The sequence below is a fragment of the Canis lupus genome, chromosome 1 (genome assembly GCF_003254725.2).
Source record: "Canis lupus dingo isolate Sandy chromosome 1, ASM325472v2, whole genome shotgun sequence".
In the NCBI taxonomy this organism is placed as follows: Eukaryota; Metazoa; Chordata; class Mammalia; order Carnivora; family Canidae; genus Canis; species Canis lupus.
The window spans coordinates 75,853,403-75,880,640 of NC_064243.1; the positions used below are offsets into that span (position 1 = coordinate 75,853,403).

Sequence of the window (27,238 nt, forward strand, 5' to 3'; positions counted from 1 at the left end):
GTGGTCATAGTACATGCTTGGTAAGATTTTAACTTAAAATATGCTGACTTGCTTTATGGCACAGCATATGGTCTAGTTTTATAAATGTACTTAGAATGCTTATTCTGTAGTTGTTGGATGCAGTTTTCTATACATTCCAGTTAAGACACTATTTAATTATGTTCAAATCTTTTATATCCTTACCTTTTTTTCTTTTTCCTATTTTATTCTATCAGGTACTGAGGTAAATGTGCTCAAATCTTACTGTACTTTTGGATTTGTGTGTTTTTCTTTGTGGTTATGTTAGGTTTTATGTACTTTGAAGCTGTCTTATATATGTATACATATAAAGTTTTGGTTTGCGAATTTAACACTTCAGAATGTTGAAATGTCTTGTTGCTTTTTGTATTAAAGTCTGTTTTGTTGTTTAGAATAACCTCACTCACTTTCTTTGGTTATACCCATTTTTTTTTCAATCTTTCTTTGCAGTTTAGGAATACCATTTTTAAGCAGCATGAAGTTGAGTTTTTAAATCCAGTTTGGTATTCCTTGTCTTTTTAATATATAGTCTATTATGTAATTGCTGCTAAATTTGGTTTACATTTATCCATTACATTATTTATTTTTCCTGTTTATTCTCTTCTGTTAGGTTGGTGGACGTATTCTGTTTTTACTAGTTTTTTTAGTAGTTCTAGAGATTACCATATGCATCTTAATTTGTAAAATGACTAAATAAGTACTTGTACTTCTTCCTATTTAGTTTAAGGACCTTGGAACAGTTAAACTCCCACCTGCCTCTGGACTAGACGTTCTTTCATATAACACAAGGCATTATTATTAATGCTTTATCAAAATTTTATTTTGATTTACCCATGTATATATTCCACTTTTTATTCCTTCTTTTAGGGTCATTTTCTTTTGTCTGAGGAATACATTAACATTTCCTATAGTCTGTATATGCCAGGTAATATTTTAGTTTTTGTATGTCTGAAAATGTTTCATTTTGAGGGACTTTTTTTACTGTATGTAAAATTTTAGGCCAGTTATTCTTCCCTCTTCTAAATTTTTTTTTTTATGGGTGATTTCAAGTATATGGGGAATAGATATTAGTTAAACCCTCAGGAATCCTGTACCTACCTTTGACAGCTAATCTTAAAGCCATCCTTGTTTCAAGTATACTTTCCCTTAAGGCACCTTCCCCATCATTTTTTTTTTTTTTAAAGATTTTATTTATTTATTCAAGAGAAAGAACATGAGCATGGGAAAGGGAAAAGCAGGCTCCATGTGGGGCTCAATCCCAGAACGTGGGATCATGACCTGAACTGAAGGCACACACCTAACTGAGCTGCCCAGGCACCCTACCTTTCCCATTATTTTGATGCATCTCTCATGCATGATATCATTTCATCCTTTAATATTTCAGGATGTGTCTTTAAAAAAATGAGGACTTTCTGGGGCATCTGGGTGGCTTGGTCAGTTATGTGTCTGCCTTTGGCTCACATCATGAACCCAGGGTGCTGGGATTGAGTCCTGCATTGGGCTCCCTGCTTGCCAGGAACCTGCTTCTGCCTCTCTCTCTGCTGCTCCCCTTGTGCTTTCTCACATTCTCTGTCAAATAAGTAAATAAAATCTTTAAAATAAAAAAAGGTCCTAAAAAAAAAAGTCCTTTTTTTATTTTAAAGATTTTATTTACTTATTCATGAGAGACAGAGATTGAGAGAGAGAGAGAGAGAGGCAGAGACACAGGCAGAGGGAGAAAAATAAAATCTTTTTTTTTTTAAAGGACCTTTTTAAAAATCGATACATTATTCTGCCTTTGTAGTGAGTAATTCCTTAATTTCATCAGTTCAGGATTTCCTTGCTATCTCAAAATGAGTTTTTAGCATAATGATAGAATAATTATATATTTTAATTGTTTTCAAAAAAGACTTGTATATTTTTAGAGTAGTTTTAGACTCACAGCAAATTGAATGGAAAGTACAGAGTTTCCATACCCCCTGCTCCACATCCCCCCACCTCCCAAAGCATCAACATCCTACTCTGTAATTGTACATTTCTTAAAATTGATGGGCATCACCTAAAGTCCATACTTTAAGATTCACTCTTCTACATTTTTTTTTTTAAGATTTTTTTTTTCTTATTTGAGAGACCACACCAGCAGGGATAGAGCCCTAGGGAGAGGGACAAGCCGACTCTGCTGAACAGGGAGCCTGATGTGGGGCTTGATCTCAAGACCATGGGATCATGATCTGAGCTGAAGTCAAACACCCACAGACTGAGCTATCCAGGCTCCTTCATAGTTTAAGATTCATTCTTGCTGTTTTTACATTCTGTGGGCCTTTTTTTTTTTTTTTTTTTTAAAGATTTTATTTATTCATGAGAGAGACCGACACAGGAACAGAGAGCCCCTGGCTCCTGCCCCAGGCAGGACTCCCTGGATCACGCTCTGACCAAAGGTGCTTAACCGCTGAACCACCCAGGTGTCCCTGTTCTGGGTTTTGACAAATGTTTAATGACATGTACTCTGCCTATTCATTATCGTTTCCTATATATACACATACATACATACATACATACATACATATGGTTTCATATAAATATAATGTTTTTAGCACAGAATAATATTCTGTGGTCTGGATGTACCACAGTTTATTCATTCACCTATTGAAGAATATCTTGGTTGCTTCTGAATTTTGATAGTAATGAGTAAAACTGCTATAAACGTGTGTGCAGATTTTTGTGTGTACATAAGTTTGCAGCTTTTATCATTTGTTAATATTACTTAGCTTCTGATTTTCTCCTTTTGTGTGGACCTAAGGTTTTTTTTTTTTTTTTTTTTTTTAAGATTTTATTTATTCATGAGAGACACACAGAGAGAGGTAGAGACACAGGCAGAGGGAGAAGTAGGCTCCATGCACGGAGCCCGACATGGGACTCAATCCCGGGACTCCAGGATCATACCCTAGGCTGAAGGCAGGTGCTGATCTGCTGAGCCACCCGGGGATCCCCTGGACCTAAGTTTTTAACTTTTTGGGGTAAATACCAAGGAGTGTGATTGCTGGTTCAATTGGTAAGAGTATGTTTAGCTTTACAAGAAGCTGCCAAACTATCTTCCAGAGTGTACCAAATGGTATCTCATCAGCAATGAATAAGAGTTTTTCTGTTCCATATCCTTGCTGGCATCTAGTGTTGTATTTTGGATTTGGTCATTCTGTCTAGTAAGAGTGTAGTGCAGTTTCCAAGTTTTATTTTTTAGTTCCCTAATGATATATGTGGAGCATCTTTTCATGTGCTTGTTTGCATTTTGTATATCATTTTTGGTGAGGTGTTAAAGTCTTTTGCCTATCTTTAAAATCAGCTTACCTGGTTGTTAAACTGTTGAGTTTTAGTTTTTCATATATTTTGGATAATAGTCCTTTATCAGATAGATGTGGGTTTTTTTGCAGATATTTTCACTCAGTTTGGCTTGTTTCTCATTTGTTTAAAAAGATTAAGTTTTGAAGTGGGATACAGATAAGATTCATACATTACAAGTGACTGATAAGTTTCTTTTTTTTTTTTTCTTCCTTTTCTTTTCCAGTATCTGTGCCTTTCTTTTACTGCCTTGTTGGATTGACTGGGACTTTGAATACCATGTTGAGCAGAGTGGTGGTGGTGATTGGGTGGGGGGAGTGTGTGTGAGATATTCTTGGTTTGTTCCTCATCTTAGTGGGAAAGCATTCACCATTAAGTATGATGTTAACTGCACATATTTCTTAGATGCACATTAGCAGGTCTAGGTAGTTCCTTTTTATTCCTAATTTGTTGAGACTTTTGTCATGAATGAATGTTGTCACATGCTTTTTTACTGTTGACTGATAATATGATTGTTTGGTTTTCCTTCTTTTGTCTGTTGATAAAGTGAATTACATTAATTTTCAAATGTTGACTTAGCCTGCTGGTTCTCTGCATATTGCTGGATTTGATTTACTAGTATTTTGTGGAGGATTTCTTTCTTTTTTTTCAAAGATTTTATTTATTCATGAGAGACACAGAGAGAGAGCGCGAGAGAAGCAGAGAGACAGGCAGAGGGAGAAGCAGGCCCCATGCAGGACCCCAATATGGGACTCAATCCCTGGACTCCAGGAACATGAGCTGGGCCAAAGGCAGGCGCCAAACTGCTGAGCCACCCAGGGATCCCCTAGTGGAGGATTTCTACATCTGTGTTCATAAGGGATATTGGTCGGTAGTTTTTTTGTACTTTGTTTTTTTGCTTTGGTTATCAGGGTGGTATTAGCCTCATGAAATGAGTTGAGAATTGTTTTTTCTTTCTTTTTTTTTTTCTTAAAGATTTTATTTTTTTATGAGAGACACAGAGAGAGGCAGAGACATAGGCAGAGGGAGAAGCAGGCTCCTTGCAGGGAGCTCGAAGCAGAACTCTGGGATCACACCCTGATTGGGCAGACGCTCAACCACTGAACCACCCAGGTTTCCCTGCTTGTATTTTGAAAAGAGATTGAATGAGTTCTGGTAGCTTCAGTCTTTGAAGAAATTGAGTCGTTTCATCAAACTTGTCACACGCGTGTGTGGAATGTCCCTTATCCTTTTACTGTACATGAAGTCTGTAGACTTTCCCTTCTGTTCCTGATAATATTAATTTATGTATTTCTGCTTTTTCTTGGTCAGTCTAGCTAGAGATTTATCAGTTTTACTGATACTTTAAAAAATGTTTCTCTTCTGTTTTTATTTTGCTGATTTCTGCTTTTTTTTATATACCTCGTTTGGGTTTCATTTGCTCTCCGAGTTTCTAAAGGTTAAAACTTAAATTATAGATTTGTGATCTTAAATGTAAGCCTAATACTGTGAATTTCTCTAGGTATTGCTTTATCCAAATCACGTACATTTTGACATATTGTAGCTTAATTTTCATTTAGTTGGAAGTACTTCTAATTTCTACTCAAGACTTCCTTTTTGACCCTTGAATTATTTAGAAGTATTTTGTTTAACTTGCAGATTTTCCTGGTAACCATCTTTTACTGGTTTTTAGTGTAATTCTGAAATTGCCAGGGAATATATTTACATGATTTCAGTTATCTTAAATTACCAAGGTTTTTCTATTATCCACTTTATGGTCTAGCTTGGTGAGCAACCCGCATGTACTTAAAAACTTTCATTTTCAGAGCCCCTGGGTGGCTCAGTTGGTTAAGCATTCCATTCTTGATCTCAGGTCATGAGTTCAAGCCCTTCATTGGGCTCCGTGCTGGGCGTGAAGCCTATTTTAAAAGAAAGTTTCATTTTCATCTACAGGTTTGTAGGTTTGTTTGTTGAGGATTTTTTGTGTGGGAGTGGTTGTATCCTTTTGATGACATTTGATATGTTCCTTTATCATTTTTTTTTGGCAACATTTGTTGTTATACCTAGAGCAGGCAGTGGTCCTTAAATTTTAGCGTGCATCAGAATCACCTGGGAAGCTTGTTAAACCCTAGATTGCTGGGCTCCATCCCTGGGGTTTCTGATTTAGTTGGTCTGGGGTGGGAACTGAGAAATTATTTCTACCAAGTTAACCTGGTAAAGGTGAATGCTGCTTATCTGGGCCTTTGAGAAGTACAGCTCTAGGGCAGTTTGGCAACCTTGTCATTATTGACACTTTGAACTTGATAGTTCTTTGTTGTTGGGTGGGACTATCTTATGCATTGTAGGATGTATGGCAGTGTGTCTGGGCTCCACCCACCATATGACAGTGGTATTTAACCCCTGTTGTGACAAGCAGAAATGTCTACAGAGTTTGCCAGATGCTTCCCAGAGTGGATCCACCCACTTTGGGTACCACTCCTCTAGGGTGCCTGGAAAAAACTCTTACATCCATATCTTTAGGTATTTTTCTTTTAGGATAGTTAGATTTTCCTTGGAGATGCTATAATAATATAGTCTAACTGCCTGATGGTGAAGGGGTTCATAGATGTGTAGTGAAGGAGGGAAAGGCTCAGCATCTAATGTGTCATGTTTAGTTTTTTTCATTTTATATTGTACTCCCAGTCTCATTGTGCCTTGTGTGTTCTTTAGTCCAGAGACTCTCTGTTCCCTTTCTAGAGAAGAAAAACGTCCCTTAGTCTCTTGATGGATTTGAGGAGGGGCAGTTGTTGCTTGGTGTGAAGTGAGGATATGTCTGCTTCTGAGACTTGCAAATAGTCCTCTGTGTTTTAGCCCTTATGCGTCTCTCAACCCATGACCCCCTGCCCTCAGCCTCTGGTGGTACCAGTATTGAGTCTTCTAGGAATTCTGCAGATTCTGGGGATTGAATTAGCTATTGCTTTCTGCATTGCCAGTTTAGGATTCAGTTCTCTTGAGTCTGCTAAATTAATTGACCAGGTGTCCATCCGATGTCCAGCTTTAAAATTTTGTTCCAGTTGAGACTGAAAAGTCTCAGTTTTTTCTGTTATCTCTTTTTGCTAATCCTGTCCCAGAAAGAGATTTGTATCTGGGATATATAAAGAACTTTTGAGGAGTGCCTGCATGGCTCAGAAGAGCATGTGACTTGATCGTGGGGTTGCAAGTTTGAGCCCCACATTGGGTAGTAGAGATTACTTAAATAAACAAAACTTTTAAAAAAGAATTTTTGCAATTCAATAATAAAAAGACAAACCAATACAAAAAAGGGCAAAAAATCCGAATAAATAGTTCTCCAAAGAAGATTTATAACTAAGCACATTAACAGATATTTAATAGCTATCAGGGGAGTGCAAATCAAAACCGCTAGGATAGCTTATAATTTAAAAAATCAGATAATAAATATTGGTGAGGATGTGGAGAGATTGGAACCCTTATACACTGCTGGTGGGAATATACAATGGTACAGCCACTTAGGATAATACTCTGGTGGTTCCTCAAATGGTTAAATAAAGAGGTACCATATGACCCAGTAATTCTATATCTAGGTATATACTGAAGAGAAATGAAAACCTGTGTCTACACCAGAACCTGTATATGAATGTTTACAGCAGCATTTATGTATAAGCCCAATGGTGGAAACAACCCAGATGTCCCATCAGTTGATTAAGAATACAAACAGAGAATGTTGTATATCCATGCAATGGAATATTTGGCTATAAAAAGTAAGGAAGTACTGATACATGCTACAGCATGAGTAAACCTTGAAAATGCCAAGAAGCCAGTTAACAAAGACCACATATTATATAATTGTATTTATATGAAATGTCAAGCATAGAGAAATCTGTAGAGATAGAAAGTAGATTAGTGGTTTCTTAAGGGTTGCAGTGATGGGGGAATAGGGAGGTGATAGCTAAAGGGTAATGGTTTCTTTAGAGAAGATGAAAATGTTCTAAAATTGGTGATAATGGCACATATCTGTGAATATACTGAAAACCATTGAATTGTACACCTTAAATGGGCAAAAATTGTATGGTATGTGAGTTATACCTCCATAAAGCATTAAAAAATCCTTTACTATTTTAGTGGGAAGTTAGGATGTAAGAGTAGATGTGTTTTTTTAGTTCGGCATCTTACCTTCAAATCCTAAAATATACTATGTAATTTTATACTTAGTTAAATCCCCCCCCACATGAGGGATATTAAAGATTCTGAAAAGGTTTTCTTTAAGGTTAGGAAACATTTAGACTTAAATTAATCCCATTTTATAATATAAAATAGGTATCATAGTTTATCTAGGTAGGTTGGTTCTTGAAGTCAAGTTTGAATCCTAACCTGGCAGTTTATTAGCCGTGTTACTGAGAGGGACATATTGAACCTCTCTTTGTTTCTGTATCTGAACTAGGATTAAAATCTATCTACCTCAGAGATATTGAGGGTTAAAAGGCTTGGCATAGTAGTAGCTACTATTTATTGACCACCAGCAATGTCCTTGATGCTTGCATTTTACATACATTGTCATTCAGTCATTAGAAAACCATGTTATCTGGGGCACCTGCGTGGCTCAGTCAGTTAAGCATCTGCCTTCACCGCAGGTCGTGATCTCAGGGTCCTGGGATCAAGTCCTAAGTTGGGCTTCCTGCTCAGTAGGAAGTCTGTTTCTCCCTCTGTCTCCCCCTGATCATGCTCTCTCTCTCTTTCAAAATCTTTAAAAAAAAGAACAAAAGGAAACCATGTGTTCTGCTGCTCCTTACATTATTACTATTTCTAGTAGCTACCAAAGAGAGAAATGAAGTGTCAATGATAGGAAAATAGTTAAATTATTGATTGGCCTCTCCAGAGGATATTAACAAATGGTGTTTTACAAAGATTTTTTAGTTATTTGGAAATTGTTATCTTAGATAAAAAAAAAGTTACAGATTAAAAGAGAAAGAGCTTAGATGGAAAAACTCTAAAATATTTACTGTGGCATAATTTTGCATCATCTTTATGATAAAACAGTTGTTTACACTGAGTGTTGTAACTTGATTATGGAAAATTTCATTCATACACAAAGATAGCGTATGATGAACTTTCATGCACTTCTCATTTTCAACAATTATTGTCATATATTGCCTGTGTTTTATTTATATCCCTCTACACTTCCCCTTCCCTTCCTTCTGATTTTATAATGTTTCAGATATTATTTAATGTATCTTCCTACTTATTATGACAACCAAAAATACTCCCTTATATTTCCAAAACATTCCCTTGGTGGTAGTGCCTTCATCTCTTGATACCCATTTTTGTAGGGCATTGGGGTAGAATGGTTTAAGATGTAGTTCTTTTCTGAATTTGGACTGATTCTCTGAGGTAGTCTCTTAATGTAGTTTCCTTGGCCTACTCTGAGATCTCCTGATTTAGACAGTGAAGTAAACCCTAGCATATAGGTGATTGTGATAAATATCTGAAAAAACACTGAATTAACATCGAATAAATAAGGGCTTTTTTTTTTTTTTTAGTAGTATGAAGCTCTTTTCTCTGTTTTTTTGCATGTTTTTCTGGTCTCTGGAAAGCCCTTCTTCAGGTTTTCTTGGCTAGTTCCTAATCTTTCTTCAGTTTTCATTGGAAAGCTTTCTTTAACTGCCCTCTGTACTTTGTGTTACTTGACTAATAACACTTTAATTGCTGTCCTTCAAGGAAAGATTTTTTGCTCTGTATCTTTGCATGTGGATAGTGTGTGTGTGTGTGTGTGTGTGTGTGTGTGTAGATAATGCTTCTGTTAATAAATGTTGAATGAGGGAGGAAAGTAAGTATAATAGGTATATTGAATTGAAAGTAAGTATAATAGGCTGAGAATATGAGGTTGGCTGTATATGTATTCATCTAGAATGGAGCAGGACTGGAGTGGAAATCTGAGGCATAGATTATTGTAAATTTGGTAACAGCTATGTTACTTGACCTAGAGTTAGCACCACTGATGTAGAAAGAACAAGAATATTGGGAAGAAATGAGTTGTCAGGACTTAGCAGAAAGTTGAAAATAGGACATGTGTACTTAGAAACAAAACCTTAGTGTTGGAGATGAGTGTGAAGTGCTAATACTCATTTCCCACTGTGATCAAGATACAGACAAAAGATGTATCTTTATACTGATTGAATTGTTGCAATATTTGTAGTACCTTTTTGAAGTACTAGTAGAAACTAGACTAGGTGGTGCTATGTAAACACCTATAATAATTATTTTTATCTTATTTAGTTCAAGGAAGAAATCTCTAAACGTTTCAAATCACATACTGATCAACTTGTGTTGATATTTGCTGGAAAAATTTTAAAAGATCAAGATACTTTGAGTCAGCATGGAATTCATGATGGACTTACTGTTCACCTTGTCATCAAAACACAAAACAGGTATGTTTTTAGAAGACTTAGAGCTTTAAACTGTGAATAAATGTTTATACAATTAATCCTTGAATAATGCAGGTGTTAGAGGCACCAACCCCCATGCAATCAAAAATCTGAGTATACCTTTTGACTCCCCAGAATCTTCATTACTCTAGCCTACTGTTGACTGGAAGCCTTGCTGGGAACTTGAACAAACTTATTTTGTATGTTATATGTATTATATACTGGTTCTATACTATAAGCTAGAGAAAAAGGTTATTAGGAAAATACAGTTCTAGTACTCTACTGTCTTTATTGAAAAAAATCTTTATGTATAATTGGACCTATACAGTTCAAACCTGTGTTGTTCAAGAGTCAACTGTATTTCTTTTTTTAATTAACTTTCTTTTTAAAAAATAACTAGTCTTGGCTTTTTTTTTTTTTTTTTTTTTTTTAAGATTTTTGTATTTATTCATGAGAGAGACATAGGCAGAGGGAGAAGCAGGCTCCCTGCAGGGAGCCCGATGCGGGACTCCATCCCAGGATCCCGGAATCATGCCCTGAGCCAAAGGCAGATGCTCAAACACTAAGCCACCGAGGTGGCCCTAGTCTTGGCTTTAAATGGCTTTCTCTACCGTTAATATTAAAATCGATTAAAATTCACTTATTTGTTGATAAGTTAAAAAAATGTGATTCAGTAATGCTGATGCTTTCACGTTTGATATTTTAAGGAGTTCATCAGTATCGTCATATTTCTGAATGGTCATAATTCTAAATTATTTGAATTATAGAACAAGCAGATATGTTTTTAGCTATGCTTTCTGGTGTAGAGTGATTTTTGGATAAGATCAAAGGTGTCTATTTCCTTGGTAACCCACAAATGAGTAGCCATATTTCATTATCAATTTTTTTTAAAAGATTTTATTTATTTGGGATCCCTGGGTGGTGCAGTGGTTTAGCACCTGCCTTTGGCCCAGGGCGCGATCCTGGAGACCCGGGATCGAATCCCACATTGGGCTCCCAGTGCATGGAGCCTGCTTCTCCCTCTGCCTATGTCTCTGTCTCTCTCACTCTCTATGTGACTATCATAAATGAATAAAAATTTAAAAAAAAAGATTTTATTCATTTGAGAGAGGGAGAAAGAGCATGTGTGGCAGATGGGGGGGGGGGTGGGCAGAGGGAGAGAGAGAAGCAGACTCCCACTGAGTCTGACGTGGGGCTCAATCCTAGGACCCTGGGATCATGACCTGAGCCGAAGGCAGATGCTTAACCAACTGAGCCACCCAGGTGTACCTCATTATCAGTTTTTAAAAGATACTTTTATATTTTGTATCACTAATGAAAGATTCTGCCAAACGTGTTATATTTTCTTTTCACTTGAAATTTTTATATTTAGTGAAAGTTCCTTTAGACTTATTTTGGATATATTTTATCATATAACTCTTATGCATACATAGAAAATAGACATGAAATAAATCGGTTAAAGTCTTCCTAACACTACTTCATGTTGAGTGATTCTTTTGAATCATGTTGACTTCATCATAAATATTCACATTTTTACATATGTGGTGAACCTCTACTGTTGAGAGTTTGTGGTATAGCATTTTGTAAAGATTTGCTACAGTATTTTCTCCAGGCATTTCTCCAAGCCACTGACACTCATTCTACAATATTTTATGCTGGTTTTACCCCAACAGCAAATATTTGCTTCTCTGATGGAAATTCATTTATTCTGTTTCTGTTTCTATACTTTTCTGTATACACATTAGTAACTATTAGTACCAATTAATGGCAAAATCTTCCTGAAGACATTTTCTGTGCTATTAAACACAGCATGTCTGGTATAATCACTCAGTTGAAGTCATACAGAATACCTGTGTGCAGGCATGACAGTTGATGCCTGGTTGTCAGCAATTATAAGACTTCTTGATTGCAGAAATGCCAGAATGAAAAAAACGTACATCTTAGAACAATGAATGAAGCAGTGAGTGATTCAGAACTCTTAACTGGTATCAGGTGGAAGGGGTGTCCAATAAAGTATCTTTTTTTTTTTTTTTTAACATAAAGATAGTATTAAGTAATTATATCAATACAGGTTATTACTGGTATTTTCTCAGCCTTTTTTTTAACTTCTAACAATTTAAAGGGGCTGAGTAGAATTGCCTGCCCCCCAATCCTCAAGAACTAAGAAAGAAGGGAGTAGATAAAAAGTTGCTTATATAGTCCAGCTTTGTGGATATGACTAGTCATTGATTTCTCTTCTATGAGTTGACCTGTCTCCATATCTTACATTATTATTATGCCAAATGAAATATTTATTATGTACATGTACTGGAGGGGGGGCAGTTGAAGTATAGTTTAAATTTGTATAGGGTTTTTGCTATGTTTATGTTCTTAATGCTTAATTATTTCAGGTTATTTACCTTATGATAATTTGAATTAGTCTGAAAAGTTACACTTTTATTTCTGAGAATTCTGGAATTTCAGAGGTTCTTTTAAAAATAATTAGCTCCACTGTTTACACAATGATTTGATTATTTTTCCTAGGCCGCAGGATCATTCAGCTCAGCAAACAAATACCAGTGGAAGCAACGTTACCACATCATCAGCGCCTAGTACTAACTCCACATCTGGTTCTGCCACTAGCAACCCTTTTGGTTTAGGTAAATGCCTTTGGTTATTTTATAGAGATAGGAAACTCCTTTTCACCCTCAGGGTGGTTTTGGGTAAAATGATAGAATTAAACGTTAAATCACTTCCACAACAATGACACTTGCTTCTATAGCTTATTTCTTTAAGTGTAGGTATTAAGGAAAGTAGTTGGGAATACAGATGTGCTTGGTTAGCTTACATTTACATTTAAGAAGTGATAAATTAGCACTTTTTTTTTTTTAATTGTGAAACAGATCTAGTATATGTGTACCTGATCTGACTGCCACATCATTGAATCTGAGAAAGATTAGCTAATTATTGATCATAAGCTAAGTTAACCCCCTGAATGTGATTTTCTTATTTGTAAAATGAAGGACTCAGATTGCATTAGTGTCTTGAAACTACAGAGGAGGGCTGGGGCTTAGGAGCAAGTCCATTGGCTAAGGAGCTCCTGCATCAGCCAAAACCACTTTTCTTATATCAGTTTTATACTGAGGTTCTGTGGAACGTTTTGTTGGGGAAAAAAGAGTATTCTGAAGCACACACTGAACTGGATAGATAAATGGCTAGATGCTTCTTTCAGTTCTTAGGTTGTATGATAAGTATAATAGTATTTTGAACTGACATTTTATTTTTTAAATTTTATTTATTTTTTAAGATTTTATTTATTTATTCATGAGAGACACAGAGGGAGAGGCAGAGACATAGGCAGAGGGAGAAGCAGGCTCCCTCTGGGGGGCCCAGTGCAGGACTCTATCCCAAGACCCTGGGATCACAACCTGAGCCAAAGGCAGATGCTCAACCACTGAGCCACCCAGGCATTTCTGAACTGACATTTAAAAAAAAAATATGTACAGTTTTCACATATCAAGGATCATACCTTTCCTTTTCCTTTTCCTTTTCTCCTTCCTTCCTTCCTTCCTTCCTTCCTTCCTTCCTTCCTTCCTTCCTTCCTTCCTTCCTTCCTTCCTTAAGTTTGTTAGTAATTTAGTTCTGTACAACTATGTTGGAATCATTTTAGGGCATGGCAGGGATTCATAATTGCTTTTCTTTTTCTTTTTTTTAACTTTTACATTTTTGCTGCTCATGTTTTCTGAAATGATCTTAGGTTAAATGTGTCTCTTTTGGTAAATTTTAGATGGCAGGATTATTGGCACGAACAATCTAGAGAGATTAGGGTGAAATGATGAGTTCAGGGTCTTGAAAGGTATTGTTGGAGTAAATCTCTCCCCTTGTCCCTCATTTTATAGGCAAAGAAATTGAAGCCCAGACAAGCTTTTAGTTAATTTGTTTGAGGCCATACATCTCCTTCATTTCCTACATTTCTTTCATTTCCAGTCTCATTCCTACCACCTCCTGTCTGAGTTGCTTTCTTTCATCATTTATTCCATTTACCCTAAGTAGTTAGCTTTCCTTTTTTGATGCCTCTTGTCATGAAGGCCTATCCTATGTATAAAAGCTACAGAATCTCACCACCACCTTTTCCTTTGTTCTTCACTGTCTTTGGAAGAGGTATTTTCCATTTTTTTTGTCTGTATTTCCCTTTCACTAAGTTTGCTGTGCTCTGTTTTTTTCCCCCGTCACTTCACTGAAAATTACTTTGATAAAGTCACCATTGACCTCTTGGCTTGCTGAATTCAAGGGACACATTTTTGTTTTAATTCAGTTTTTCTCAGTGCTTACCAGTCCTTGAAATTTTCTTCCTGTTTTTCTCTGGTTAATTCCAGACTTTTTTTTTTTTTTTCTTTCTCATTTATGGGTCTCTCTTGATTGGTATTGTTCCCCAGAGTTCTGCCTTGTTTTTCTTGTTATAACATTATCCTCCTCCTGTATCTTGGTAACTTTCAAATCTGTATGTCAACCCATGGCACTTGTGAATTCCACGTCTTGTATTAAGCACTCCTCTTTGATATACCTGATGTTCTCTAAGTACTTTACCTGTGTGTGTGTGTGTGTGTGTGTGTGTGTGTGTCTTCAGAAAGCAAAGGAAAACAAATGCAGAAACCCTCATCTTGCCCCTCAAACTACTATCTTTTCCCCATTAAATCTCTTTCCATACTGTTTCTCTCTCCCACCCCATGCAATAATTATCCCCTGTTGTTACTTCCTTGATGCAGTTCCTGGACTTTTCAAATCTGTAATGTTTACTCTGAGTCATTTCCACACTGTTAATAGAAGAAGAACATCTGAAGTGACTGTTCTGCCTAAAATCTTTCAAGGCTTTATGATTTAGTTTTTACCTACCTCTTTGTTCTTATTTCTTAACTCAGCTCAACAGTTTTATTAGAGTCTCTATCCTTTGGTAATAGATAACTGCAGACTCAGTGGCTTCTTAACACAAAGCTTAATTTCTTGCTCCAAAGCTTTCCTTCATTCTGCATGTTTTTCACTGGTCAGTGAGGCTCTCATCCACATGGTCAGTCATCAGGGACAAAGACTAATGGAATCCTGCCATCTTATAGCTGCACCACTTGGGACATGGCAGAAGAGATAGCTAAGAGTCCCATGCTGGACCTTCTGTACTTTGACCAGAAGTGACACACATGTTTTAAAGTCCTTTGGTCATAACTAGTCACTTGGGCCTGTCCAACTGCAAAAGAAATAAAAGACTGCACGTGGAATGTTTGGTAAGCACTACTCTCTGCCATTCCAGTGATACTGAATTTTTTGATTTCAAGAATACATCAGTAGTCCTATTTGTCTCTCTGCCTTTTGTATATAGAGTTTGTTGTGTTTAGTATTAAATCTTTCTTCCAGTCCTTCCCATTTCTTCACAGCTTATTCATTCTCTATACTCATTAAGTGTCATCTTATGAAAAGCAGCCATTCCACTTAGGTACTGCATCACCATATTATCTTGTGACCATTTCTATTAAAGTACTTATTCTGTATTTATTTTCCATGTGTTGTCTTTCCTACTATATTGAGTTCTGTATGTAGTACTTGTTTCTTGTCACGTTTTTCCCTATATGTGTAGCACAGTCCCTGGCCTATTAGAAAATGCTCAGTAAATAAGGAAAACAAATGCAAAAACTCTTCTCTTGCTCCTTAAACTACTACCTCTTCCCCACTAAATCTCCATACCTCTTCTCTGCCCCATCCCATGCAGCTATTCCCTGTTGTTATTTCCTTGAATGAATGCGTTTGGTTGGTTATGCAATTTTTACAAAGTTAACATTTTATGATGATCACTCTTTCATCTTCTTGGGTCTATTAGGTTTTTCTATGACTTAATTCCTCCAAAGAGACACCTGTAGTATGTCCTGTCCTTTTCTCTCCTTGATTGGTAGCACCTCTGTTCGAAACAGAGTTTGTAGGTGAATTTTTCTTGCTGAACTTAAGCTAGTCTCCTAGAAAGAGATTATTTACAAGTATAAACCCTGCATATTTTCATCTCTTTTTGAATGGGCATATTCTAGGGTATCTCTGTGACATCAGCCAATTATCCAGCACCATCTGGGTGTCTTGTAGTAGTACAGTTCTGACAGTACCTACATGGAGGTAGTGTCCTATCCTACAGGTTTAAAAGTGAGTCATTCAGTCCCCCAAGACTGCCTCTTCAGACCAGTCTGGGGACTGGACCATGTGTTTTGACCTGCAGACTATAAATTGTGTGTGTGTGGGGGCTTTCCACAATTCCCCTCCATGTTTGGTAGTTTGCTAGAATGGCTCACAAAACTCAGGAAAACCCTACTTACGTTTACCAGTTTATTATAAAGGATACTCTTCAGAAATATAAAATGGAAGAGAAGCATAGGGCAAGAAATGTGGGGGTATGGGAGAGTGCAGAGTTCCCATGCCCTAGAAGTGTTCACCAACATAGAAGGTCTCTGCATCTCATTGCTCAAGAGTTTGTTAGAGCTCAGTCTCTCATCTAGTTCTTTTCCCTCCCCTTTCTGGAGGTTGGTGGGTAGGGCTGGAAGTACCAGCTCTTTTGTTACTTGGTCTTTTTGGTGATCACCAATCCTGAGGCTGTCTAGGTGCCCCACAGTAAGTAATTAATTAGCATAAGTGAAGTATGATTTAAAGGGGCTTGTAATGGTATAACAAAAGACACTCCCTTCACTCTGGAGATTCTAAGGCTTTTAGGAGATCTATGCCAGGAATCTGGGAGAAAGACCAAAAATATTGTATTATACCACACATAGGAAATACACATTTTATTTGGTTTTATTATTTAATCTTAAATTAACAAAGTGAATGGGTTTTGGCTAATATTAATTACAGAAATCAAACATGTATTTATAGAAGTAATAGGAATTCTGTTGCTTTAAAATGGTTTTCCATAATGGGACTATTGAGTCAGTATTATTGCATTTTCATATTTTAGCACAGTGATAAAATTTCTGACTTTTATTTATGTATCTTTCTCCCTTTATCTCTTTAGGTGGCCTTGGAGGGCTTGCAGGCCTGAGTAGCTTGGGTTTGAATACTACTAACTTCTCTGAACTACAAAGTCAGATGCAGCGGCAACTTATGTCCAATCCTGAAATGATGGTCCAGATTATGGAGAATCCCTTTGTCCAGAGCATGCTCTCAAATCCTGACCTGATGAGGCAGTTAATTATGGCCAATCCACAGATGCAGCAGTTGATTCAGAGAAATCCAGAAATTAGTCATATGCTGAATAATCCAGATATTATGAGACAAGTATGTGGACAGTTCTTTTAGTTCCGTTAGCTAAGGAATTATGTACTTAGTTCTTAATTATCTATACTTAAGGGGCTTGCCTTTTGTAGATGGCTAAGCTCCATAAAGATTCCTGATATTTGTTCAGGAAAACTCAACAACACACTAATTTGGACTGTTTGAACTTTGAATTTTCTGCTGTATTTTAAAAATCACTCTGAACAGTTATTTTACAGATTCAAGAAACAAAAAGAATCTGGTTCAGGAGATAGGCATTCACTCACAATAGAGTGCTTTTTTCTTGGTGTGACTTGAATGTTAGATTGAGGTGAAATCCGGCAGGAATTATTTAAGATAAGTTTCTGATTTAAATATCAAAGACTGCTACTTCATAGAGTTAGAAAACTTGAAAACAAATCAGCTGTAGTGGTTAATAGCTAAATTAATTCATGTGTATTTCAGTGCCTTTTCATATGGATATCTTTTTCTTAGACATTGGAACTTGCCAGGAATCCAGCAATGATGCAGGAAATGATGAGAAACCAGGACCGAGCCTTGAGCAACCTAGAAAGCATCCCAGGGGGTTATAATGCTTTACGGCGCATGTACACGGATATTCAGGAACCAATGTTGAGCGCTGCACAAGAACAGGTGATAACCTTGGCCCCCAAGGCTTAGGTCCAAGGGTAGTGCCTATTTTAATATAAATATGTGTGTGATTGAAGGGTACCTTTATATGGGAAATACAGTTTTCATTAAGAAAAGAGTTCCATATCTGTTATTTAAAACAAAAGTTTATTCTTTATGATTTTTGTGTCTTTTATTACAGTTTGGTGGTAATCCATTTGCTTCCCTAGTGAGCAATACATCCTCAGGTGAAGGTAGTCAACCTTCCCGTACAGAAAATAGAGATCCATTGCCCAATCCATGGGCTCCACAAGCTTCCCAGAGTTCATCAGCTTCCAGTAGCACCACCAGCGCTGTCGGGGGCACTGGTGGTAGTGCTGCCAGTGGCACTTCTGGGCAGAGTTCATCTGCGCCAAATTTGGGGCCTGGAGTAGGAGGTAGGCTCATAACAATTCATTTTTTTCTTTGTTGTCCTTCTTTGAATAATGAAAACACTTTTTTATGCTTTTAATTTTTGTGCTTTTGTGTGTGTCAAGTAGCTTTTATGAATTATCTTTTCATGTTGCAGGTTTTTAAATGGGTTTTGAATATATAGTGATGAGTATTAATCACTTGTGTGCATTATAGTTAAAGGGTTACTGAAGATTTCCAGAGATTGTGGTGTGTTTTTCCGTTCTCATAAAATGGTTTTGGGAGAAGTAGTAGGTGGTCATTTCATTTCAACAGCAAGAATGCTGAGGGAATATAGTTACCTGTGGACTTCCTACTGGAGCACATGTTTCTTGGCTTTAGTTTGTATTCTAGATCAGTGGATTCTCAAACTCCAGTCCTGGGACCAGGGCTAAGTGAGCTGCATCAGAGCACTTGCCAGGTTTGTTAAAAATCAGATTCCTAGGTCTTAACCTCAGCCTTCATGGATCAGAATCTTCACAGTGGCTTTAAGATCTATGTTTGCATAAAGCTGCTGGAGATTTTGATGTGTGAACAGATTAGAAATTTACTTTTGATCATTTCTCTGTAGACTGGACTTAATAAATAGAAATCCTTTTGTCAGCTATTCAGATGCTAAGACTTAAATCTAAAATATGTAGCTAGAGTAATGGTTTTAGTCCTAGTGGTTAGCATGGAAATGAGAAGAAATGAAAGCATGGGGCTACTTCCTAAAGTTGAGGAGGACTTGGATGTGCTTTAAAAGATACCTGGTGTTTGGCGGAGGAAGTGGAAAGGTGAGGTGCTGGATGAGGATTTTTTTTTTTTTTTTTTTAAGATTTTATTTATTTATTCATGAGAGACACACACACACAGAGAGGCAGAGACACACGCAGAGGGAGAAGCAGGCTCCATGCAGGGAGCTCGATGTGGGACTTGGTCCCGGGGCTCCAGGATCACACCCTGGGCCAAAGGCAGGCGCTAAACCACTGAGCCACCCAGGGTTCCCCTGGATGAGGAATTTTTAGGAAGGTCATTACTGAGAGAAGAAATCATAATAGGGGAAGTCATTGGTGGTCACTCCAAGATATATTCTTTATAGACTATAGTGGGTTTCATGAAGTTTTTGAATGTAATACAAATTTTGTAAAAATGGAAGTATTGCCATTTTAAAAAATTGGACTATATCTGGCATAGTGTTTCAAATATACGGTATAATGATTCAATGTTTGTGTGTATTCCCAAATGATCACCATAGTAAGTCTAGTTCACATCTGAAGTAATACCGTTTTTAAATCAGCAAAACAATTATCCTGCTCTGTATCTTACTTACTGCTTATTTGACTCTTATTATCATTTGAGAGAGATACTTTATTCACATTTCAAAGATCTCAGACCAGACAGAGCAAAGACTAGGCAGATCTCCTGATAGGAGAATTGTTGTTGTTTTGTTTTAAATTATAACATGGTTATCTATGGTAACAACTTTTGTAAAAAATCAGTTTTGTAACTTTTTAATTCAGATTTTTTATTTAATGGCTTGATTTCATGTTATTGTGTCTATCAAAAGAGAACAAAAAACAGCAAAAATGAAAAGACTCTGCTAGCCTAATGATTTGTTAGCATAGTGTACACTATTGTGTTTTTACTCAACTTTTTGCAGTTACATACACATGTATGTACCCACATATACCTATAAAGATAAAACTCTTGACTCCTCTTTTGCCCTGTAAGCATTTACTCTAGAAGGTAAGGAAATCTTAGAGCAGGAGTCAGCAAATTTCCTGCAAGAGGTCAAGTAATACTTTAGGCCCTGCAGGCCAAGAGCAAAGTTGAGAATACTATGAGAAAACACATTATGATAAGTGAAAATATAATAATAATTGAGTATAATACTGTTTCATATATATATCTATGAATGATAGGAATGGAATTCTTTTTTAGGGATAATACTTAATTGATTTTCACAGTTTTTCCTGTTGTCAGAATCAAATTATGTTCATCTGTTAGTATAATATATAATGAGTTTTTACTTAAATATGTACTCATTCCAAAAGCATGTGGTTTTAATAGCATAGTCATCAGTTGGAAGCATTTATAGGATTGTTAGATTCTTCATTGCTTTTAACATGTTATTTGTAGGTCTGATCACTTGCAATTGAATGTTTGGTGGTAGGACCTCAATTACACAGTTAAGTGAATTTTGAAATGTGGAAATTTTCTTTGCACTTGCATTGAGGTCCAAAAAATGCTGCTGGAACAGTAGTATGAACTAAAAATATATACCTACTGTAAATTTGTGGGAATGGAGATCTTGTTTCAGCTTTTTGACAGCAAGAGAATGTATAAAGCAGCTTAACATTGTCATTTGAATAATTTGTTATTGTCACAATCACTACAGTATGAGTTTTACTTGTTTGCATGCTGTTTGCCTTCTAATTATATGGATTGAATTTATTGGGAAATATTACTAAAGTCTCTAGCAAAAGGTAATTTCCAGAGTCATTTGGTGTTTGGTTATGGTGGTTAAGTGGTTCAGAAGAATTTCAGTCTTAGCCTTTAGCTTAAAAAAAAAAAAAAAAAGTAAAACTTTACCTCCTACAAAACAAAAACTTTACCTCTGCTAAGCCATTAAATTGCTGCTGTGTGGTGTGTGGTTGGGCAAGTCAGAATATTTCTGACAAAAATTCATGGAATTGACTATATGAAGTTCACAGGAGTGAAATGGTATTCACCATTGATATTCCTACTGGTTGGATAACATGATAGTTCAAAATATCTTCCGGTCTACCTACTGATTAATAAGACTGTGAATAACCATAGTTTTTAAATACTTTATATTTTTATAAGCTTTCTGTATTTGTCTAAGTAATCCTTTCAGTCTTCCACATATGTTTTCATCATCATCAGATAGGCACATTTTATCAGATTCTGTTTCAGGATGCATTGTATTAGTGTTTTCTGGACTTCGAAAATAGTTTTGTGTGTAGTTCTATGCAGACTGTTTACAAAGGCTAATTTTTCAGTCACTTTAAGCTTGACATTGACTCCTTAAACACTAACATCTGTCAACTCATTAAGAACAAATACCACACAGAATAATTTCCATTGTTTTTTTAATTGAATATTGATGCTGTGAGCTCAGTGTCCTTTACTCTTGAGAAACTCTTCTCCTTGAGAGACTTAAACGAGTTTATTTTTTCTGGACAGATTTGTATTTGGCTGCTGCAATCAAGATTTCATTAAGTATGCCAATTAATCACTACTAGTATCCTGCTTTTCTTTTTGGCTAACAAAGAAGCCACTTGAAAACTTTACTGGTTGTAGCCTTATTTTCATTTTTTATTTTTGTAAAGAAATCTGTGAGTAGATGGCTGCATTTTAAATTTTTTGTTTTCTTGATTTGGGAATACTGTGATGAGTGCTTAGTCTAGCAATGTTGAAGTATTTTGTATTCCTTCATGTTATTGCATAAAATAGTGTTTTGCTGTCTCATTTGATAAAATAACCCTTGCTCCATTGTACCTTAGAAGCACAATTTTTATAGTCCCAACTCTTTTTCTTTGTGTGCTTATGTGATTGGTATGTTCTGGTAGTTAAGAGAAAAAAAATAACAACATGCTATAGTGATGTGTGTGGTGTGAGGCGTGACTGAGTCCCCGTGGTGTGTGATGCATTCAGCAGCATCTGCAGTAGCAGGGGAGGGGTGGCTGGCCACAGCCTCATGGGAACTACTAGGTATAGGTGTCTGTGGACTGTAAACAAGTGAACAAGACTGTGTTCCAAGAAAATGTTATTTATGGACACTGAAGTTTGAATGGCATATAGTTTTCACATTTCACAATGTTTCTTTAACCATTCAAAAATTTAAAAAACATTTTTAGCTTGTAGGTTGTACAAAAACAGGTCATGGGCCATATTTGCTTTGCAGGTAGTGTTTGTTCAACACTTGTGTTAGAATATTCTTAGACTCCAGGATGTGGAAAATAACCTAATTGAAACAACTTGAGAAAATAGGAAAAAAAGAATGATTACCAAAAAAATCCCAAAAGACCTCTAATAAACCAGAAAGATAAATGGGAATTGTTGAATGTTTTAAGCCTGATAAAATGACTCTGGAGTTAGAGCAGGAGGGAAATGAAAAAACTAAGGAGTTAAGTTTGCGTATAATGAGTTTGAGAATATATTTGAGTTTATCTAGTCAGCAAGTGAAAATCTGGTTATGTGTTGAACAGATTAGTTTTCATAGAAGGTTGAATTTGCATAAATTTAGCAGTAGGTCTCATTAAAAAAAGTTAACAAGCACTTAGGCACATTAGCTGTCACAACCTGTCCATGCAGTGGATACTATTTATTCCATTTGACAGATGGGGAAACTGGAAGTATGAAGAAGCCAAATAACTTGCCCAAGATTACATAAATTAGATTTGAACCCAGGTAATCTGGCTCTGATCACTGTTCTTACTTAGTCTTTGCTCTGATACGTTAAATGTGCCTGCTGTTTTATTCCGTATCAGTCCTGGGTGAAAGTGGAATGGAGGCTCATCCATGAGGAAATCTGGGCGAGAAGAGAGAGGGTTTGGTTCAGTGTGAGCGTATCAGGTGCTGGATGTGGTTCTAATCAGGCAGTCCTAGAGGAAACGTTAGCCCGGATTTACTATGTGGGATTTTTCAGTTAGTAATTTTGACCATACCTAATTTTTGCCTCTTAAGTTTACTTTAGAACTTAGCCCTTTCCATTAGGTGTGATTTTATTGGAAACATAAGCAGAATGTTTTAACATCATAAGCCTTCCTTTACTGGTATATGTTTAGCATGTAGTTTGGGAGATATTCTTTTATAATTCTTAGTTCAATTGATTAGTAATATGTGTGCTCATCTGTAGTTCCTAAAATTACACATGGTATGTACTGTACTTTAAAACTTTCACTTTTGTTTATGTGTTTTTTCCTTGATACAGTGTCATTTTTCTTTCTTTCTTTCTTTCTTTTTTTTTTTTAACTTTCAGCTAGTATGTTCAACACACCAGGAATGCAGAGCTTGTTGCAACAAATAACTGAAAACCCACAACTTATGCAAAATATGTTGTCCGCCCCCTACATGAGAAGCATGATGCAGTCACTAAGTCAGAACCCTGACCTTGCTGCACAGGTGAGTTTGTAATTGTATTAGAAAGGACTGTGCAGTGTGAATTGAAAGAGCCTAATCAAATGTGATTTTGGCATGTTTGGGTTATGTTGTGTTACCTAGAAAAGTAGGTAAACTGCACCTCCAATATTTTGGATACTTTGTTTCTTTGCAGTAAACTAACTTCCTCATGTATAATTAAAACAGCTTCATATCTGCTATTCATTGGCTAGAAAGAAGTGAAGGTTTAATTTGTATATATGTTAATTTAGGAGATGAATACAAAGTTTTGGATGACTCTCTGGAAGATATTTAGTGAAATGTAAATCTTGAAAGTGATTAAGTACAGTGTTAATACATTTCTTGGAATACTTGTGTTTATTAGATCATATAAATCTTTGAGGAAATAGTCATGTTCAAAATAGCAGTTATAGGGATGCCTGGGTGGCTCAGTGATTGAGTATCTGCCTTTGGCTCAGGGCATGATCCCAGAGTCCTAGGATCGAGTCCCACATTGGGCTTCCTGCATGGATCCTGCTTCTCCCTCTGCTTGTGTCTCTGCCTCTCTCTCTCTGTGTGTCTCTCATGAATAAATAAATAAAATCTTTAAAAAAAATAGAAGTTATAAAATAGTCTGAAATCATTTGTTAAAATGCAGGGGGAGATTTGTGGAACAGTGTTCTCATTCTTTCCATTATAGATTCCTCTCCAAAATTAGTATGATGGTCTTTTATTAATTTACTCATTTTCTGATTCGTTTTGAAAGGACTATAACTAGGGGAATTAGTGGATCTGAACTCTGGCTGAACACTTAGAATCACTTTGGGAGGGGATCCCAGGATGGCTTAATGGTTTGGTGCCTGCCTTCAGCCCAGGGCGTGATCCTGGAGTCCTGGGATTGGGATCGAGTCCCGTATCTGGCTTCCTGCGTGGAGCCTGCTTCGCCTTCTGCCTGTGTCTCTGCCTGCCTCTCTCTCTCTCTCTGTCTCTCATGGATAAATAAAATCTTAAAAAAAAAAAAAAAGTCACTTTGGGAGCTTTAAAGTTAAAAAAAAAAAAAAAATCTTTCTAACCTGAGAGATTCTGTTGTAATTACATTGCATTTCCCCTATCCCCAAATTCCCTGGGCAATTCTGATGTGTCCCTAGGTTAGGAACCAGTGGGCTTGAAAAAAAAAACCTTGGAGGATGTTAAATAACCTTGATCATCTGTAGTTTATATTTACTGGGTATTAAAAGCTTAGAGTGTTAGGGACTTTAAATCTTTTCCTTTATAGTGTATTCCTATTTTCAGAATTCTAAAAGCTTTTAATCACTTTCTTCATTATGTCAAACAAAATGGTTTTTGTTTTCTGAAGTCTGGAACCATATTGATTCAAGTATATAGCAGATAACTTCTACCCTCTTAATATTTGTAGAATTAGAAATAAAGAACAAGTTTTTGTATTTGAATTTTTGTATATTCTTATTCATATAAAAATTATGAGTTACTAGTATTAAATGCTCAACTTACTGTGATCATGGCACTTTTGTTTAAAATAAATGTGGAAAATATATATGTTTTTAAAAGTCTGTTTGACTAATTAGCACTGAATGTGCATGTCACTTAAAAGTTTGATTTTGGGCAGCCCCAGTGGCTCAGCGGTTTAGCACCACCTTCAGTCCAGGGCGTGATCCTGGAGACCTGGGATCCAGTCCCACATCAGGCTCCCTGCATGGAGCCTGCTCCTCCCTCTGCCTGTGTCTCTGCCCCTCTCTCTCTCTCTCTCTCTCTCTCTCTCATGAATAAATAAATAAAATCTTAAAAAACAGTTTGATTTTAATACGCACATTTCCAGCCATTTAAACTAACTACATTATACAGTGACTTGAGCACTTCGATATATTGTTTTTCACTCTAAAGTAAAATGTTAACAGAAGGCTAGATATGGATGTCTTTTATTATATACAATTTAGAAATGTTTACAACATACTCTGGTTATCAGCAAATTAAAGTTTGTAGTTTTTCTATGCTGATTTTGTTTTTTAGATATTCAAAAAAGTCTGAGTATAAAAACTATTGTTTATAGTGAGGTAAGTTAGGAAAAATATCTTAAGCAAACAAAATAATGATTTTCTGAGAAAGAATGAATGGGTTTAAGATGTCATGCTTTCTCAAATGACATGAATCCTGGAAGATAAATGTGATAACTTTATTAATCTGTTCTCATAATTAAAAGCATTTTAATGGAGACAATAATGAAGCAGGTTTGTTGATATCAAGTAGGTATTATTTACTGTGAATTTATTGGTCACTTTGAAACAAATATTTGTATATCCGTAAAACACTTCTTCATTTTGTTGAAATTAAATAATTCATTTTGTAAGAATAAAGGAGGGAAAGTGGAATTCTATTTCTAGTGTGTACATATAATTAATTGCTCTCAAATATGGTTAACTACTTGAGGGCAATGATGATTTTACTTTACCCTCCAGACTTTGGACTGGTAAATAGGTGATCAGTAAATCATTGTTAGTTGACTTCATACCATCTGGGAAAGTGATAAAACTTTCGTCTTTTTCAAAGCCATGAGAATTAGTTTCTGGTTATGCTGATTGTGTATCATAATCTTATTTTCGGGTATTAACGTTAATATTGACCCTGACTTGAATTCTTAACACCTATGTGAATGTTAGGAGGCATGCCACTTTTCTCATCTCTGGTGGTAGTGAGGTGAAATCCAGAGGCTAATCTTGGTGTTCTCAAACAGATTTATATCTTTCGGGTCTTAACACATTTTAATACTTTACCCAGAGATCTGTTGGTGCTAGTCCTTGACTGATTTTCACCTAGCAGCTCCATTTCTCTGGCAGGGTGATTGCCGTTCTGCAGTGTTATTTTTCTGGACCTAATACTAGCTGTTTTGCAGTAGGCAGGTAGATAGATATAGTGGTTCCAGATCTGGATTTTTCTCTGTGCTTGCCACTTGTGTGTTGAGGTGTCTAAGCAAGCCATGTATTGTTTCATGTATTGATGCTTATGTTTATTCTGTCAGTGTAGCAGTTATTGTATCCTTCTGAATGCCAGCTATCCCTATTTTTCTTTTAAGGGCATATATTTTCCTTTGCTCAAGGAAAATCCAAAGAAAACGATTGTTTTTATTTTTTAGGATATTGCATGTCATTATCATACTCACCATTCTCATTGAGAGAGAAGATGCCTCATTTTTTTGTTTTGTTTTCTGGAGATCCCTCTTGTGGATAGTATCTTCCCTTCTTTTTTATTCATGTTCTACCTTCCTCTCTGTAAGTGCCAGATTAGGCACTTGGGGGAAGATAGACTATTAAACAAGGTACATTACTTGTTTCAGATATTTCCAGTTAAAAATGTTTGAACACTTGCCCCATAGATGATGCTGAATAATCCCCTATTTGCTGGAAATCCTCAGCTTCAAGAACAAATGAGACAACAGCTCCCAACTTTCCTCCAACAAGTGAGTAAGAAAAGATGCTAGCTATCTTCGGTAATGATTTGCTTGAAAAAGTTTGGTGATAAACATTTTCCTTGCTCTTCTCTGGCTGATAGCAAACCATAGATGTTAGTTTGATACTGCTGTCAATTCACAGAGAATTCGGCTTGATCTTAACTGAGCCCCATTTCACTGCTGACCTTTTGCTCATATTTCTTAAATTCTGAGGAAAGAACCATTTTGTTTTTGCTTTTGAGGATTTAGGATTTGGAATGCTTCGTTAATACCATAAACCATTTCCTTTCACTTTACTAACTTTGAAGTGCTCCATTGTGTTATGTTATGCTTTGTGGTTTAACTAATCTCGAGTAGCAGGAAGGAGCTACCCTATTCTGTTTCTTCACAGGTTTGGTTTCTTTGTAATGTTTTAATTCCTCCAAATTAATGGAATGTTTCTTTTTTTGAGGGGTAGATCTCATTTCCTCAGACTCGGAATTAGCATGATTAAAATTGTCAGTGTTGTCCTACAAGGAAGGTTTTATTATAAAAAAAAAACAAAACCTTGAGGTTGGAATGGTATTTTATTACTTAAAAAGACAAAAGAGAAGTCAGTCTTGGT

The 27,238-nt window shown here is 36.2% G+C and overlaps 1 protein-coding gene across 2 annotated transcripts in view; it reads left to right on the forward strand.

The window, feature by feature from the left end:
• UBQLN1 (ubiquilin 1) overlaps positions 1–27,238 on the forward strand; it is a 45,145-nt gene that overhangs the window by 12,900 nt on the left and 5,007 nt on the right. Inside the window, exons 2-8 of one of the 2 annotated variants that reach the window (XM_025423217.3) lie at positions 9,583–9,734; positions 12,255–12,370; positions 16,747–17,009; positions 17,481–17,639; positions 17,818–18,052; positions 23,053–23,195; positions 26,560–26,643. In XM_025423217.3, the coding sequence (XP_025279002.1) occupies positions 9,583–9,734; positions 12,255–12,370; positions 16,747–17,009; positions 17,481–17,639; positions 17,818–18,052; positions 23,053–23,195; positions 26,560–26,643 (1,152 nt within the window). The remainder of the gene's footprint in view (positions 1–9,582; positions 9,735–12,254; positions 12,371–16,746; positions 17,010–17,480; positions 17,640–17,817; positions 18,053–23,052; positions 23,196–26,559; positions 26,644–27,238) is intronic. The other variant, XM_025423218.3, reaches the window with a different exon arrangement.